This window comes from Oncorhynchus tshawytscha, linkage group LG16 (genome assembly GCF_018296145.1).
Source record: "Oncorhynchus tshawytscha isolate Ot180627B linkage group LG16, Otsh_v2.0, whole genome shotgun sequence".
Classification (NCBI taxonomy): Eukaryota; Metazoa; Chordata; class Actinopteri; order Salmoniformes; family Salmonidae; genus Oncorhynchus; species Oncorhynchus tshawytscha.
The window spans coordinates 12,248,163-12,267,130 of record NC_056444.1 but is presented as its reverse complement, the minus strand read 5'-3'; the positions used below and the strand labels follow the sequence as shown (position 1 = coordinate 12,267,130).

General features: G+C 43.4%; 1 protein-coding gene across 12 annotated transcripts in view; it reads right to left on the bottom strand.

The window, feature by feature from the left end:
• The window catches only part of LOC112215327 (receptor-type tyrosine-protein phosphatase mu-like), a 333,484-nt gene that overhangs the window by 82,877 nt on the left and 231,639 nt on the right, over window positions 1–18,968 (bottom strand). For 4 of the 12 annotated variants that reach the window (XM_042298786.1, XM_042298787.1, XM_042298789.1 and 1 more), the window contains exons 14-16: window positions 18,667–18,741; window positions 15,232–15,367; window positions 12,461–12,490 (exon numbers count right to left, since the gene is read on the bottom strand). In XM_042298786.1, coding sequence (XP_042154720.1) covers window positions 12,461–12,490; window positions 15,232–15,367; window positions 18,667–18,741 — 241 coding nt within the window. The remainder of the gene's footprint in view (window positions 1–12,460; window positions 12,491–15,231; window positions 15,368–18,666; window positions 18,742–18,968) is intronic. The other 8 variants (XM_042298788.1, XM_042298795.1, XM_042298797.1 and 5 more) reach the window with 3 other exon arrangements.

Sequence of the window (18,968 nt, the reverse complement as noted above, 5' to 3'; positions counted from 1 at the left end):
AACGGGGAGAGAGACGCAGGGGAACGGGGAGAGAAATGCAGGGGCTGAGTGGAGAGATACAGTATGAACTATGGTTGTTTACCTCCTCCATCCCTTAAACCACCCCCCCATCGCTACATAAGAGCTCGCTCCCATCCATGGCCCACATGCATACCTAATGCCACAGCCTGGTCCCTTCTATTCCAGATCTTTGCATAAGCGTAACCTTTTGGGGCCGTTTAAAAGTTTAACCTGGAAAAACCATACCTCCGAATGGAATCAGATGACGAGAGAAGGCAAATGGAAAATGAAGACTGTAGGCTTTTAACACTAGAACCGCATTGCCTTCAGCCTATAAGTCCCCGCTAGAGCACGTTGAGAAAAAGTCCTAAAGCCAATTCTGGATACTTCCAGCCAAGAACATATGCATTCTAACAGTCTAATAAATGCATTTCATATATTCTATCAGAAGAAGAAGAAATTACAAGTTGCGCCCATCTCTTCATGTACAATTTGACACCTAATAATACCATCAATCAGACTATTGCCAATTTAATCTTGTCTACAGGCTAACTATGTGTGAAATGAGTTTTTTTGAGTTTAGGTGTAGTTCCGGCTGTGCAGGCTGACTGGCATTGTTTGTTTCCCCTTGCTCATCACCTTGGATAGAGACAAGGACATGTTTCACATTATTCCAAAGGTGTACTGCAACACATAGCGTGTTTTTGCGTCCCTTAAAAGCTTATTTTTACAAAGTAAAACATAAGAATGGTATCAACCCACAAGGCATGCAGTCAAATTATTAACACGAAGGCCAACGATGATAGGCATGACAAACTCATCATTACACTACTGTTGTTAGAAATTAAATCCATCTCTTCACCTTCCTTATCATTCAGTTAGGCCTAATTTCAATTGGATTGTGAAGTAACATACACAATTATCGCCCATTCATCAATTTGTCATTCATTCAGTGGGCTGGCATCGTTTGCTTCCCTTCGCTCATCAACTTGGGATAGTCAAGGATATGTTGTACATTATTCTACTGCAACACGCAACATGTTTTTGTTACCATTACAATACATTAGTTAGAGTTCTAGTAAATAAAACAGCTTATTAAATGTAAAATAAAATAAAAATGATAATCAACCTGCAAGGCAAATTATTTGACCGAGTGCCAAAGCTGATAAAAGGCATAACAAACTCATCATTACACAATTGTCTTTCTAAATTAAATTAACATCTTCAAACTCATCATTCAGTTAGGCCTAATTTCAATTAAATTGTGAAGTAACAAGCACAGTTATACCCCATTCATCCATTTGTCATTCATTCAGTGAGGAGATAGAGACGCATTAGTGCCTAGCTGGGTATCAATGTCCTACAGTGCATTATCTTGACCGTTTGGTTGGGAATAGGTTGGGGTTTTTTTATGTAAAAAATGCTCTTTTCTGTTAGTGATTTCTAAATTCTGACAAATGAGCAATGTAAAATACAAACATTTCTGAAAAGTTAGGGATGGAGCATGACATCGCTTTTTTGGGGGGAGATGATTTTAAAATGTATAATATCACACGTTAGTGGCCGAACGGCAGTTCTAGTGTTAAAGAGAGAACACATTTCTTCCCCTCTGTGCCCACAGACAGATAAATAAAAGGATAAAAGCTCCTACCGTGTTGGTCACTGATGGCCCCTAGGCAACAATGAGGAGGCGGAGGAGAACGGTACCCTACACTGGAGCGAGGCATTCTGTCCAAGGCAGCAGGCAGAGAGAGCACTGCATAAAACCCATTCTAGTTGTCGTTTTGCCAAGATAAATCTTAATGGTTGGCAGTGGGGGCTCTGGAGGACCAGTGGTGAGGCCCGAGGCAGCGGCTGTGGACAGAGACCTGCTGGAGATGGCCTGTAATGTCTCTCCATTATCAGAGTGAAACCACAGACGGAGTGGTGTGTGACCTGCGAGGTAAATGTCCTCTAAAGGATCAGGGATTCATAATATCATTAAAGAATGACAGCGACTGGGAGTGAACAAAAGCAGTGGTACTTGGAAATATACAGTGCCTTGCGAAAGTATTCGGCCCCCTTGAACTTTGCGACCTCTTGACACATTTCAGGCTTCAAACATAAAGATATAAAACTGTATTTTTTTGTGAAGAATCAACAACAAGTGGGACACAATCATGAAGTGGAACGACATTTATTGGATATTTCAAACTTTTTTATTAACAAATCAAAAACTGAAAAATTGGGCGTGCAAAATTATTCAGCCCCTTTACTTTCAGTGCAGCAAACTCTCTCCAGAAGTTCAGTGAGGATCTCTGAATGATCCAATGTTGACCTAAATGACTAATGATGATAAATACAATCCACCTGTGTGTAATCAAGTCTCCGTATAAATGCACCTGCACTGTGATAGTCTCAGAGGTCCGTTAAAAGCGCAGAGAGCATCATGAAGAACAAGGAACACACCAGGCAGGTCCGAGATACTGTTGTGAAGAAGTTTAAAGCCGGATTTGGATACAAAAAGATTTCCCAAGCTTTAAACATCCCAAGGAGCACTGTGCAAGCGATAATATTGAAATGGAAGGAGTATCAGACCACTGCAAATCTACCAAGACCTGGCCGTCCCTCTAAACTTTCAGCTCATACAAGGAGAAGACTGATCAGAGATGCAGCCAAGAGGCCCATGATCACTCTGGATGAACTGCAGAGATCTACAGCTGAGGTGGGAGACTCTGTCCATAGGACAACAATCAGTCGTATATTGCACAAATCTGGCCTTTATGGAAGAGTGGCAAGAAGAAAGCCATTTCTTAAAGATATCCATAAAAAGTGTTGTTTAAAGTTTGCCACAAGCCACCTGGGAGACACACCAAACATGTGGAAGAAGGTGCTCTGGTCAGATGAAACCAAAATTGAACTTTTTGGCAACAATGCAAAATGTTATGTTTGGCGTAAAAGCAACACAGCTCATCACCCTGAACACACCATCCCCACTGTCAAACATGGTGGTGGCAGCATCATGGTTTGGGCCTTCTTTTCTTCAGCAGGGACAGGGAAGATGGTTAAAATTGATGGGAAGATGGATGGAGCCAAATACAGGACCATTCTGGAAGAAAACCTGATGGAGTCTGCAAAAGACCTGAGACTGGGACGGAGATTTGTCTTCCAACAAGACAATGATCCAAAACATAAAGCAAAATCTACAATGGAATGATTCAAAAATAAACATATCCAGGTGTTCGAATGGCCAAGTCAAAGTCCAGACCTGAATCCAATCGAGAATCTGTGGAAAGAACTGAAAACTGCTGTTCACAAATGCTCTCCATCCAACCTCACTGAGCTCGAGCTGTTTTGCAAGGAGGAATGGGAAAAAATGTCAGTCTCTCGATGTGCAAAACTGATAGAGACATACCCCAAGCGACTTACAGCTGTAATCGCAGAAAAAGGTGGCGCTACAAAGTATTAACTTAATGGGGCTGTATAATTTTGCACGCCCAATTTTTCAGTTTTTGATTTGTTAAAAAAGTTTGAAATATCCAATAAATGTCGTTCCACTTCATGATTGTGTCCCACTTGTTGTTGATTCTTCACAAAAAAATACAGTTTTATATCTTTATGTTTGAAGCCTGAAATGTGGCAAAAGGTCGCAAAGTTCAAGGGGGCCGAATACTTTCGCAAGGCACTGTATCCTTTCATATAGTAGCCTTTGATTAGAGATAGCTACAGTGACTTCAGAAATATTCACACCCCTCGACTTTTTACACATTTTGTTGCGTTACAAAGTGGGATTAAAATTGATTTGTAATTTTTTTTGTCAACGATCTACACAAAATACTCTGTCAAAGTGGAAGAACATTTTATAAACACTAATATACCTTGATTAGATTCAACCACATGAGTCAATCAATACAAGTTAGAATAACCTTTGGTCGCATTTATAGCTGTGAATCTTTCTGGGTAAATCTCTAAGAGCTTTCCACACTGGGATTGTGTCACATTTGCCCATTATTCTTTTCAAAATTCTTCAAGCTCTGTCAAGTTGGTTGTTGATCATTGCTAAACAACTATGTTCAGGTCTTAACAAAGAATTTTAAGTAGATTAAAGTATAAACTGTAACTCTGCCACTCAGAAACATTCACCATCTTCTTGGTAACCAACTCCAGTGTAGATTTGGCCTCGTTTTTGTCCTGCTGAAAGGTGATTTAATCTCCCAGAGTCTGGTGGAAAACATGCTGAACTAGGTTTTCCTCTAGGATTTTGCATGTGGTCTATTCCATTTATTTTTTATTCTGAAAAACTCCCCAATCCTTAATGATTACAAGCATACCCATGACATGATGCAGCCACCACTATGATTGAAAATATGGAGAGTGGTACTCAGTTATGTGTTGAATTGGATTTGCCCCATTATAAAACCTCCCTGGTCTTTGTGGTTGAATCTGTGTTTGAAATTAACTGCTCAACTGAGGGACCTTACAGATAATTGTGTGTGTGGGGTACAGAGATGAGGTCGTCATTTCATGTTAAACCCTATTATTACACACAGAGGACGTCCATGTAACTTAGCATATTTTTTACTCCAGAGTTGATCTATGGGGTACTGTGTTACAGGCTGTAACAAAATGTGGAAAAAGTCAAGGGGTGTCAATACTTTGAAGGCACTGTAGTCTCTCGTTAAAATAACACTGATACCCCTTTCACAAAGCTGGATTCTCCTTTCTGCCGCTACAACCTCGCAACGGGTACAGAGAGGAGTGCAACAGGTACGTTGCAACAATGTGAATATCAAGCAGATTTTTAATGGCATTTGGAAAAAAGAAAATCCCACACAAAGAATAAATAGAATTAGAATATAATTATGTAATTGTTCAACAAGCGTTTTGTACTCATAAATTCCTATTTCATGAATCTTGCCTTAACAAGTCCGTATAATTCACCATATTACAATACATTGAGTCCATTACAATAAGCTGCCATGTCTTTAACATGGAACAATAACGCAGTGCACCATCATCTCATTATTCAGTTGAGCAATGCATCTTTAATAGAATGTTGGAGATGCACGTCGCCAAACGCTGCATAAATATGTTTTACATATGACTAGGACTATCAACGCGTAACAGTTTGAATCGTTGCGGACTGTCGTCTACACTTGACACAGCTCATGAAATCCCATGGTAAAACAGAGTGGGGACCGTACTAGATTCTCCAGGGGACAAACACATGTATTTGTATGTAGGGCTGATCATGTAGGAAGCGCATCAGAATGAGAGCCTTGGGGCTACTGACGAGGTGTCAGCCAGCTCAGAAAGGGAAAGAGAGAAAGAGAGAGGGAGAGAGTGAGAGAGGAGCATCACCTCAAAGAAGAGCGGGTTCACTGGAAAAGATCTCATCTGTCACATGGAAACATGGAGGAATGGAAAGGTAGAGCACAAGACCTCAACTCTGCTGAACATGAACTTTAACAGCATCCTAAGTTTCACATCGAGTGTACAGTTGGGGTCCTAATTCCTCACTATTACACATGTTCTACTGGGCAACAAAAACATCAAGACACACCCTGATTTGTGTGGCTATCCTATTTGATCATAACCAACTGGTTTTTAAAAGCCAAAATCAAAACCTCATTCCTAATGCACTGCAAGAATGCACATTTACATTTTGTACTAAAGGAACTGGAGCATTCCTGACCTCAATGAATCCTCCACATTCATTAGCTAGATTACTCGTTGGTTATTACTGCATTGTCGGAACTAGAAGCACAAGCATTTCGCTACACTCGCATTAACATCTGCTAACCATGTGTATGTGACAAATAAAATTTGATTTGATTTGATTTCTCTACGATACCAGAAAATTAAAAAAAACACACAGCCCGTAACGTTGACCTATAAAGGATTTGACTGAGACGGCTCCATTTGCTATTTTAATTGGTCTTTATAGATTAATAAATAACAGCACGTCTGCCTGATGGTTTCTGTGATCTGTTGGTGCGTGAGGGGAGGGACAGTGTGCGAGGGAGAGGGGAAATACTAAGCCACACCACTCAGACAGTTTAATGACAGTGTTGCAGGTGATGCTGGTAGGAAGCCTCCACATGAGCTGTACACAGAGAGAGAGAGAGAGAGAGACAGACAGACGAGACTAGCTATCCTCCTCACTGGCTAGCTAGTGTACCTCGGTGAAGGCAAATTCATTCAACCATGTAGAGAAACTGTCAGACCATGACAAGAGATCTAGGCTACATTCGAAACAATTCGTACATAGACATAAGAGCCAGCTAGTGGAATTCATTGTATAAACAGCAGGCTGGCGTGGGGATTAGCTGTTGACACCCCAGGGCTCTATCCAACCGTCAAAATAACAGGCTGGTCTAGCACTTTATTACCAGCCATATTTATGTACTCTCTCTTGTACCAACAAGTCACTGAAAAATAAAACATACCACTAAACCTAATGATGTTTGACCAGGGACTCTGAAGACGGAACTCTTTTGCCATTCCTTCATGTAGAATCATGAAACATGTTACTTTTTAATATTTCGAACTGCTTCCACCCAGATCATAAAGCATGGTTGGTTCCATCAAGTCCATTTGGAAAGACGCGTGCATATCTATCTAGACAGAAGTGTAGAGTATGTTTCCATGTTACAGTTAGATACATGCTATACAACCCTTTTCATTTACAGTATGTCGGGTCATTGATGGAAAAGGAAATGTCTCTTCTCATACAAAAAATGGAAATGCACTTCTACAAGCACATAGATATGATTGGACGCTTGTTACAGTGTAACATTAGTACTATGTTAGCTAGAATTCAGCTATAAGGTATGTTTTTCTATTCATTCCATTCAACCAACTGGAAAACCAAGGTTACTGAGAAGGAACTCAAAGCCTAGAAGATTGGAGAGAAAGACAAATTGTAATGTACAGTGTCGCGACAGTAATTGCCTAGCTGAAAATCAACAAAAACCAATACACAGTCTTCAGAGATACCGGGGAAAAACACGCCAACCCCCAAAAATGTGCGTGAGAGAGCGTGAGAGAGAGAAAGATAAATGAAAACACCTAACTGAATGGCCAGCTCTCCCCCTATGGTAGCCTAACACACAAAATTAATGGGAAATGTAGTCGCCGAATCAAAGGCTTTATGTTTGTGGCGTGAGCAGTAATTTCTTACTTGTACTTGGATCTGCACTTTGACTTCCACTTACAATGGCGGCATCAGACAAGAGGCTGATCCAGTAACACCCCTGATCAAATCAATGACACAAAGAGAAGAGCTTTTTTGGGCTCCCAAACCAAATGAATCTAGTCTGAATTGACTGTGGAGGCGGAGCTGAATTAAGACCGGGAGCTCTTAGAAATGTTCCAATCACCCACGACACCGTTTACCAGAGTTTAAACCCTGGGGGTCACAAGTGTTGGCGGCACATCCTTTATTCCCAAGAGAAAGAGCCCGTGTGACATCGGGCCTTCATTAGCCCCGGAGCCACAACACAAAAGCGTGCTCCACAACGACCCAACTGAACGACCCTCGACCCCTGATACAATGGAAGGTGGGTGTAGTAACTGTTGGGTGTAGTAACTGGCTGCTGAGACCATCAAACTGTAAACAGTCACCCATTTCATTAAGACCGTGGGAAAACGGTGGCTTTAACAGGCAAACAACGAGTCCCCGTTTTCCATCCTACTCCAGTTCCTCTAGTCAGATCATATAACGTGAAGGTTCTATTGAGAACCTGAACACAGAACAGTACTTAGATGCTATTCTATAATCACATTACACACTCCAATGGGCTGCTTAGGAGGTTTGGCAACATTACTTACCACGCCATTCATGAGACACCTGCACTTTAGGGGTTATGTATGCTAATCGAATGAGAAGCGGGAGACTAGTGCCGTTAACGTATCGCAGGGTGACGCGAATGTAAACTGTGGTGAGGTGAAGACAGTGTCTGTGTATGCCGACCATTAGCACACAAACAGGGCTAGGAGTGTGTGTGTGTGTGTACACCTTTATTAGGGCCGCAGCGTGCAAGTGCTGCCACCTCTCATGTAACAAGCATCAGAGAGGACGGCTTATTCGCGGCGCGTGCTGGCTGGGTGCTAAAGGCTAACGTTCAATAATGACCTGTTACCCTAATAAGAAAGGGAGTTAAAGGACAACCTTGTCGAGTCTCCCAACAGATGGGCCAAATGGTCTTCTCATCTTCCCTCTTACCACCACCTCCTCCTTTCTCCAAATTCCCTGCTCTTCTTCGGGAATGACAGTGCCTGTCAGCCAGACAAATGCGCATTCCATTGTTGTAATTAATTTGATTATTGTTCTGCGTGAAACCTTCCTTGTAGGATTTAATTAAGGTTTTGTTCACACGGCGGGCAGGGCCCCACCTGGCTGCTTTAAGCTCACAGTATTAAAAATGGGCCCTTCTCTCTGGATTCCCTTGGAAGTGCTTACACATTCTGTCTCTCAGTGTGTGCGCATGCGTATAGGAGTGTGTGAGAAAGAAAGAAGTGCCGGGGAGGGAATATGGAGAGAAAGCGTCCCACTCAGCTCATCCTTCATCCCAGGCAGTTACTCCTCTTGTTTTATCAAGATGTTTTACCATGCCTTCAGACAAGGCAACCAGGGAAATAATGGAGGGATCTTGGCGGTTCTGCATTAGTCACGCAGCCAGGTTGCATCCCAAATGACACCCTAGTCACATATTTAGCACACAATGTTTTACTAAACGTTGTGCACTATATAGGGAATTGGGTGACATTTGGGAAGCCTAAACTCAGCATTTAGCTGAGCTGGGATGTAGAACTTGAGAGGCCTTCAGGCTATAGGAGACCGTAGTGCTCTTTACCTTATAGCTCTTACCCAATCTAATACAACACTTCTACCTCATAGCAGTCCATTTGAACAAAGTATCATAGACTGTACAGATTACTACCTGATCTGTTTCACTTCAATGTATCCCAATGGAGAAATGGACCATTAGTAACGCTAATTTAAAAACTGGACAGACCTTGGCCTATCTTTGGAGTTAGCGAGTATAAAATGAAGTACAACTTTATATACTGCACAGATACAGGGAAGGAGGAGGGCTTGGTAGGTAATGGTGAATTGCCTCCATCTATCTCTCCTCAGAGACCTCTTGTTCTCTTTCCTTCTCCCCTGCCTCCACCTGTTCTGCCCTCTCTGCTATAATTGGCACATGGCGCGTTGGATCAAAGACAAACTGCATTCAATATTTCATTAGAGCGCCGGGTGCGTGTGACTGCTCAATTTGAGGCGAGTGGCAAGCGACTCGCTGTTAAACATGAGCTTGGCTCGGCGGCCCTGACGCGAACTGAGAGGCATAATCTCACACCATTTACCATATTACTCCTCCTTAAACGGCCAAGGAGAGAGAGAGGGGGAGAGGGAGGAAGACGGAGAGAGAGGGGAAGAGCATGAGAGGAGTTTAGAGAACCAGATATAGGGAGAGAAATAGATAAGGGGAGGAAGTGAGAGAACACGAGGGACAGAAAGTAGAAAGAGAAAAGTCAGATTCCACAAAAGTCACAGAGCACCATATCTTTCTCTAAGAATCCCACTCATCCCTCTAAGTGACAGTTAATAACAAACCAAAGAGCATTTTCCGGAAGTCACCAAGAAAAATCTCCTTTAGAAATCCAAGCAACAAGCTCCAAATATAGAGAGGAGGGGGGGGGGGTATAACTAGAATAGAAAAATATAAAATGTCATCATATCTGGGATGTACAGTGCCTTTGTAAAGTATTCAGACCCCTTTACTTTTTACACACTTTGTTAGGTCTTACTCTTGTTTTTTTTCTCTTCTTATCAATCTACACAATCTTAATTGTTTTGTTAAAAAAAAATGAAATATCACATTTACATAAGTATTCAGACCCTTTACTCAGTACTTTGTTGAAGCACCTTTGGCAGCGATTACAGCCTCGAGTCTTCTTGGGTATGATACTTCAAGCTTGGCACACCTGTATTTGGGGAGTTTCTCCCATTCTTCTCATATCCTCTCAAGCTCTGTCAGGTTGGATGGGGAGCGTTTCTGCACAGCTATTTTCAGGTCTCTCCAGAGATGTTCTATTGGGTTCAAGTCCGGGCTCTGGCTGGGCCACTCAAGGACATTGAGACTTGTCCCAAAGCCACTCCTGCATTGTCTTGGCTGTGTGCTTAGGTTCTTTGTCCTGTTAGAAGGTGAACCTTTGCCCCAGTCTGAGGTCAGAAGTGCTCTGGAGTTCATCTTTGCCTCGATCCTGACTAGTCTCCCATTCCCTGAAAAACATCCTTGTAGCATGATGCTGCCACCACCACCATGCTTCACCGTAGGGATGGTGCAAGGTTTCCTCCAGACTTGACGCCCAAGAGTTCAATCTTGGTTTCATCTGACCAGAGAATCTTGTTGTTGTTAAGGTGTTGTTAAGGTGCCTTTTGGCATATTCCAAGCGGGCAGTCACCTGCCTTTTTTACCGAGGAATGGCTTCCGTGTGGCCACTCTACCACACGGCCTGATTGGTGGAGTGCTGCAGAGATGGTTGTCATTCTGGAAGGTTTTCCCATCACCACAGAGGAACTCTGGAGCTCTGATAGAGTGACTATCGGGTTCTTTGTCACCTCCCTGACCAAAGCCCTTTCTCCCCCAATTGCTCAGTTTGGCCCGGCGGCCAGCTCTAGGAAGAGTCTTGGTGGTTCCAAACTTCTTCCATTTAAGAATGATGGAGGCCACTGTGTTCTTGGGGACCTTCAATGCTGCAGAAATGATTTGGTACCCTTCCCCAGATCTGTGCCTCGACACAATCCTGTCTCGGAGCTCTACGGACAATGTCTTCGACCTCATGGCTTGGTTTCTGCTCTGACTTTCACTGTCAACAGTGGGACCATAGACAGGTGTCGGGCTTTCCGAATCATGTCCAATCAATTGAATTTACCACAGGTGGACTCAAATCAAGTTGTAGAAACATCTCATGGATGATCAATGGAAACAGGATGCACCTGACCTCAATTTCGAGTCTCACATTCCTTCATGAATGCCATCCTTTTTGTCTCTCAAATAACTGTTTCTTCCCGGAATCACATCATTTATGGATCGATTGCGTGTTTTCAATCAAAGCAAATGACCTGAACAATCAACAGAGTTGGAAATAGTAAACCAACTGACATAGTTGACCCAAGGCATCTCCCGTGGTAAATGGCTTTTTTGTTTTAGGACGGCTTAAAACGCATGGCTTGGAACGCATCTCAACCAATCACAATGCTTGTTTTGACAAAACGCGTTGTAGAAAGTATATACTGTTTAAAAATGCATAGCTGTAATACACAATACTACAGCCCTTCTTTGCTCCTTTTCCACCACACAGAGTGCAGAGCATCATACACAGAGTGCAGAGCATCATACACAGAGTGCAGAGCATCATACACAGAGTGCAGAGCATCATACACAGAGTGCAGAGCATCATACACAGAGTGCAGAGCATCATACACAGAGTGCAGAGCATCATACACAGAGTGCATAGCATCATACACAGAGTGCATAGCATCATACACAGAGTGCATAGCATCATACACAAAGCTGCCGTCACCATCACAGTAGGCTTTTAGCACCACCGTACCAGGGTACAGAGGAGGAATTTACATGGTGTCAACAGTGCCTTGCAAAAACAACTGAACTAAAACATGGAGAAGAAATGGAAAAATGAGCAGCACCGACATGACCACAGACAGAGAGGATCATGGGAGTTGACCTGTTGAGGTGGATTCTGGAACAGGGTAAGGCCTAGAGGCGAGTCGGACACAAAACTGACTCCCTCTCATTGTCTCACGCCTGCGCAGCTATTCTGAAAATGGGACGGGTTAGTTGGCCATTCCAATGGAGCAATGCTACTCGGGTTACAGAGAACACAGTTTCCCTCTTAGTCAATAAAGCACAAAATACTCTAGAAAGCACAATACAAGGAGAAAAAGGAGTTCTCAATTTTTTATGTTTATGGACAAATATAGTAGTATCTACGTCTATAGGTTTTCTAACTGTTTTATAATAGTAGTGACTGATCAAGGTCCCCTTTCAAACTACAGCATTGGCTGGAACATGGTCACAATTTAGAAAGAAGCATTTTGCCTCATTTGAGTGTCAGTTTTTCAATTAATTTAGAACAATTATATATGTTACCCATTATTTATAAATGATATGGTCAAAATTTTTGCAATTCCACTTTGATATTGGCAATTGGACTTCAAATTGGATCTTGAGGTGAGTAGATTAGCCATTAGCCTACGTTAGCTGCTAGCCATTAGCTTATATCAGCTGCTAGCCATTAGCTGCTAGATGTTAACTGCTAGCCAATGTTAGACCAGTTTGAAAGGAGAGAAAAGTCACCAAGATGTTTCATGCATGGTAAATAAAGGCGGTGGTCGCAGATCGAGAAAGCATGGCACTAAGCGTTTTCAGTCACAAAGTGGGTTACTTACAGGTAGTAAGTGTAGGAGTGATAGGTTCTTCTGCCCAGTGGGGTGGTGGTAGGATATAAGCAGTGGTGGGGGACAGGAGGGGAAATGGAATGGAAGGAAAGGAAAAGGAAAAATATTAATGTACTGGAGAAAAATATATAGAAATGAAACCCCCGCAAAAAAACACGATATGGAGGCATAAAGTGACGTTTTTTACAAGTACGACTGTGAGGGCAAGGTGGTTGCTTGGGGGTACAACGTCATGCGTGGAAGGGTAGAGGGTGTGGGCCCACAGAGTTACAACATTCAGTTACAGTGGGTGGGCGGAGTGACCTGTTGATTGGCAAGTCAGGTGTGCAGGTGTTGCAGGAGAGAATTGTGGGTAACATAGTGCATTAGTGGCAGGTTGACGTTTATTGTCATGAGTCTTGCCCTGGAGGCAGAAATGAGCGATTTCCGCTAGATGGGCCAGCTGCAAAGTCAAAATTGGCAATATCTTAAAAATGTAGGAAAACAAATATTAGCTTTTTGGTTTTAATTTCAGGTTATGGTTAGGTATTAGGGTTAGCAGTATGGTTAAGGTTAGGCTTCAAATCATATTTTATGACTTTGTGGCTGTGCCAGCTAGTGACCATTCTGCAGAGTTGCCTCCAGGCCATGACAATAAAGGCCAGCCTGCGCCTCAGTGAAGGTGATAGGTTGTTATTGAGCTGATACGTGGGCTGTAGTGTTATTGGAGAGTGGGCGAGTGCAAGAAGAGGACAGGGGAGGAAGCTCATTGGAGCTGTGTTTAGAGAGCAAGTTTATCAGGAACTGGCTGGAATAACATGTTTGTACAACAGAGGTGGCTTTAATATTCATAAACGTATTCCTCTCCTTTCTCTTACACATGTACTGTTTGACAATCCAAGAAGGAACTAGAACATTGGTCAGTAATAACAAATACAACACTAATGTTGACACTAGTTATTACTCTGAGACACAAGCCTCTACATTTTCTTACACATACACTGTGTGACCATCAAAGACACAACTAAACCGTTGCTGAAGTGGTTTGGTCCCTGATTCCCTGAATGGCTGAAATAAAAAACAGTTAATAAATCATGAAGGTCATCATGATTTAATGAAGAGTCATTGGATTGAAATACAGAACAATAGCTATACTGACAACTGTACAGTATGAAACCACTTCAGATCAGGGGTTCCGAAATGTTTTCACTCAGGCACCCATTCCAGCATTGGGGAACATCCTGTGCGCCCCCCCCCCTCCCCAGTTTTATTTTAGTGCAATAAAAATACATTTTGCCATGTATAATGTGTATTCATGTGATATTTGAGTGACTCAAACATTACAACAAAATCTAGAGGCTAAAAAAACACGAGCTGACATGGGCTAGCTGATCTGGACATTTCTGTTATAAATATCTCTCTACAGTATGTAATGACTGACATGACAAGAGGAACTGATGATTCACTACCCAATTTAGAAATTGCACCTTGTGCATTCTACTATTACAACTTTCAAGCCTGCTGGTTTCCTGTTCTACCTGATAATTAATTGCACCCACCTGGTGTCCCAGGTCTAAATCAGTCCCTGATTAGATGAGGAGTAAAGTTTGAGGGCTCTAGATACTGAGAGTAGGATAGAGCTCATACCCCAGAGACATCTGCCGAAACTCCCATTGCGCTACACCCGTGCGTGTGGAGGAAGTTTATCTATCTGCTCAGCATCCGTTAGTCTATCTGCTCAGCATCCGTTAGTCTATCTGCTCAGCATCCGTTAGTCTATCTGCTCAGCATCCGTTAGTCTATCTGCTCAGCATCCGTTAGTCTATCTGCTCAGCATCCGTTAGTCTATCTGCTCAGCATCCGTTAGTCTATCTGCTCAGCATCCGTTAGTCTATCTGCTCAGCATCCGTTAGTCTATCTGCTCAGCATCTGTTTGTCTATCTGCTCAGCATCCGTTAGTCTATCTGCTCAGCATCAGTTCCTGGGGCTGCTGTGTAGTACCCCCTCCTCCCTCTTTCCCCCTCCCCCTCTCCCTCTTTCCTCCCCCTCTCACTCTCCCTCCCCCTCCTCCCTCCCCCTCTCACTCTCCCTCCCCCTCCTCCCTCCCCCCTCCCTCTTGCATTGGACTAGGGCTAATGTAAACTAGCCTGCAGCTACACAGCCACAGGCATCTCTGGCTCTTTGAAAACAAATAGTGCTTTCATACATTTTTTCCCTCTTATCTTTGCTAGTTTTTCCTGCCACAAGATAAACCCCTGAAATATTTTCCTATTCCCATTACCGAGGTCATTAATACAGTGGCATTTGTTTTAGTGCATGGGGGGGGTATGAATATTTCAATCCATACCGTATAGCAGTGCCATTAAACAGTTTTACATGGTGCTTATCAGTGTCATGAAATAAACAATTTAGCCTTGACGTTGACGATGCAGGGGGTTTTGAAGGTGAAGGGACAATCAGAGGGAATTCATTTGATTTGGCCTTTCATGTAATTACACGATGCACACAAGTCTCCTGTTAATCTACAGCATCAGGGTAACGCTGGACCTCAGGGAGCATGGAAACATTCAAACCTTCTTTCAATACACCAACTCTTGATGTGTTGACAAAGGGCTCTAATGTAGACAGCAACACATAGTATACAATTGCAGACTCTAAAAAGTTGTACACTAATTGCACACAAATTGTCTGTACAGAAATGACACAGATCGTGGAAATAGTATTTTTAGTGGCTGCATCTGTACCATACAGGTGACAGTACAAAGACAGTTTGGGAGTCTGACCTTTTCTTCATGACCAGCACCACGCCGAGGAAGATTATGACGAAGAGGAGGATACCAGCGATGACCCCGGCGATCTTCACCGTGTGGTCCGTCTGCTTCTCCGGCTCCACCGCGTCAGGCTTCCTGGTCGCAGCCCCTGGTGGTCAAAGACAATGGGTTACAACCGTCACCGGGCGGCCATTTTTGGATCCATGTCATCACCATCATCATTAGGGTTGTCACGTCATTCACTTCTTTCTCATCAAGGACTCATGCAGGGTTAAGACCCGTTACCAGTGAAGCGTTGACGATGTAAGACCATAAGGTTTTAAATGAGAAGGGGAATTCCTACACTGTGGTTATAGTTCATTACAACAACGCTGTCTTCAAGTCTACCTAGTGGTCTAACTCTGTGGTTAGGAGTTGGAAAACTCCAGCAACGTACAATCCATTTTCCATATGGCAGGAAAAGACCAACCTTGGAATACTGATGCCTTACTGTGTGACAGTTCTTACTATGCTAAGCAGGCCTCTATCCATGTTACATTTCATTCCATGTGATGAAACTGATTTTTGACTGACGACGGTGAAGTTCACAGCTGCATGTTCTCTCTGGCTTCCACCGCTGCTCTACACTTCAGCCGTGCTTTCCCTTTCCCTCGTCTGTCCTCCAGCCTCCCTCCTGGCATTATGTGTTTATGCACTACTTTCTTTCCCTCCATCCCTCCCCCCAATCCTTATATGAAGCAGTAATTTGCCCTCGCCTCAGCTCCTGCACCTGAGAGTTCCAGATAAACTCATTAACTGTCCCTTTTTACACACCCATTGTCTTCGGGCGACACAAAGCTCGAGCACGTTGCCTCTGTTGCGTTTGGATATTCAAATCTGGGTCATGTTCTGTAGTGTGGTGAGCGGCAGCACACAAACACAAAATAAGGGGGAATACTAGGGAGCAATTTATTCCCAAAGCAGGCAGTGGCGGGTGATCACACCGAGGGCCAAGGCATTTCAAATCTGTTCCAATGAGATAACCAGGCCCCTCGCAGCGTCATAGAAGAGCCACTGTTTCACTAGTACTGGGACCTTCCCCTCTGAGGAAGGGAGAGATGGAGAAGGAGAGAGAAACAAACAAGAGGAGAGAGAGAGAGAGATGAAAGGGGGAGAGCAGGATAGACCGAGGTAGAGGAGAGAGGGAGAGAAAGAGGGAAGGAGACAGAAAGAGAGAGGGAGCCTCCTGCTCTCCTGTTGACTGTATAATGTGATGGAACGTCAACCCGCGGCCTGATGAACTATCCATTTCCTCACGCTAAATGAGTTTGGGATGAAAAATAGTCAGGACACGTCGTTCAATTTCCCCCAATCTATTCCTCCCCGCCTCCACCACTACTTCAATCAAAGGGTGACAACATCCATCACTATTGTTGTTACCGCTGTGACGGATAGGGGGGCTAACAAACGGGTGGCTTATTCCACGGTAACAATTTGTTTTACTCCGAAGGGTGAGTCTGTGTGAAGTGAAGGGAGAGAGGGTAGGCTTGGAGTACAGAGGGCCCAGGAGAGAGAGGGTGACTTCCCTCCAGGTTCCCTACCAAGGTTGACCATGTCCTTGGACGATAACAATCTGTTGGGTGCTTATATTTGTCCTATTGAAACGTGTTTTTTTGCATATCCCAACTCTCCCCGAGACTCTCTGAGGGGGAGTGTCACAGTCAGGGTCAGCCATTATAAACACTGAACCTGGAGCAATTAGAGTCAAGGGCACAGACAGATTTCTTTCATCTTGTTGGCTCAGGTATTCAAACCCAATGACCTAACTGCTAGGCTACCTGCCGACCTTCAATGTTGAGCCCAGAGGGGGACAGACAGTTATTAGCATTGACCTACCAGGCAGGTAGTCTCTCAGTTGGTCAGTTATTCCATATAAATGTGAATAACACTAGATATAGCTCTCTGGATAACCAGAGCGCTATTGAGGGGTTTTGGTAGTGAGGAAAAGGCCTTCAAGGAAAGCAGTAAGGAGGACTTCTGGCTCCTATCAGGTAAACCTTGCGTGGGCAAAAATACAGAAAACATTGGGTGTTCACATGTGAACAGAAGTTTCAAATATATTCCCAAGCTAAAAGACTGAACAGTCAAGGTCAGCTTGACTCCCTTGGTATCTCCAGTTTGTTCGTGAAACGTCAAAACATCTCCAGCTGTTTTGGACTTTCTAACCATTTACTTTCACACCAAGCTTTTCTACTTCAAATCCTCTCCCTGACATCTCTGTTTATGGGTCAAAAGCAAACTGAATGCCCCAAGAGGCATAAAACACTGGTGCTTTTTACGTTTAAACGGCAGATATCTCCGGCTTTGAAGAAGGGAGTGAAGCTTTCGGGCTTTCAGGGAGGCCGTTTCATGTCAAACTCAAACTATGCGAGGTGCTTTGGGGGATAGGGTGTTCCTCTGTAACTCTGTGTGGGAGGGTGTGTAAACGTTGGGGCCTGAAACACCACACAGCGGCCTCCACTGCGTACATTTATCATGTTCCTGGGACGTAAACAGTGTAAATAAAACAAATGCTGATATTTAACGACCCCTGGCAGGTCACTCCTATCTACACGTTGTTGTCCATGTTGTATTAAAACTAGACGTTTCTGACTCATTTTTTAGAAAATGTAAACTGGAGTTTAACTGGTAGCAGTTGGTTTGGTTTCATAACTTAAGGGAAACCTGAAAATTGTAAGTGTCAAACTATGTTGCAAATTTGTACCACAATTTGTGCTCAAGTCCAAAGTTGTGAACATACATGTCTTTCCCAGCATCCACATAATGTTCCCTTTTAGAATAATGTTTGTTCCCCATGACCTGTAACAAGCCTACAACGCCCATGGTGTCTGACTGTGTGTGACTGGGTAGAATCATTTGGCTTCTTGTATAAACAGAAGGAGGAAAGATGTCACCTTTCCTTTGAAGCCGCGCCTGCCTGGTAAATATTTTAATGTCATTTTCTGACAGCAGGTTGAGCAGGACGGTTTTGTCGTGCATGCCAGAGTGTGCAGCTTCTCGGTTTCATGCTCGCTGCAGAGGCCTGTAATGATCCCCCCCACTCACAACTCCTACATCTGCCTTGAATGAAAATGAGCACATTCTATGTTTTCAACACAACCAGGTGTTCAAGGTACCAAATCCCATGTCACACTATCTGTAAGATATGAACAGGATAAATACTGACCAAATGGCAGGTACAAATACAAAGTGGAAGATATCTGGTAAACTAGTTAACCCTTGACTGTCTCTCAAACATGGCAGTGCACATCTTGTTAAGACTTAAAGAGACACACGCTACAAAATGTAACAAACAGATGTTAGAAAACATTAGAATGCACAAACAGACATACATTATGAATCATCAATCTTGGCATACACACACACACACACGAGGAGAGAGCTGGGAAGTTGTAGTGGTGGTCTGACCTGTTAGTTGGTTGTCGCCAGCCGCGGGGGCGATGCGTATGTAGGGAGTGGTGAGCTGTGTCACGATTATGGCGGCTAAGGCAAAATAACAGGTTGTTCCAGGCCAACATGCAGGACGTAGAGGGAGAAGGAGAAGAAGAAGAGGGCAAGGTTGAAGCCAAGAGACTCAGGCAAACAGGAAAACATCCTTAATCACACAGAGCAGAGAAACAGTAGGAGGGAGAGAGATGCTTCTCTCAGGGAGGAACAGAAAGTTACATAAAGTTCACAAGCTTGGCATTGGTTTTGTAACGGTTATGTTT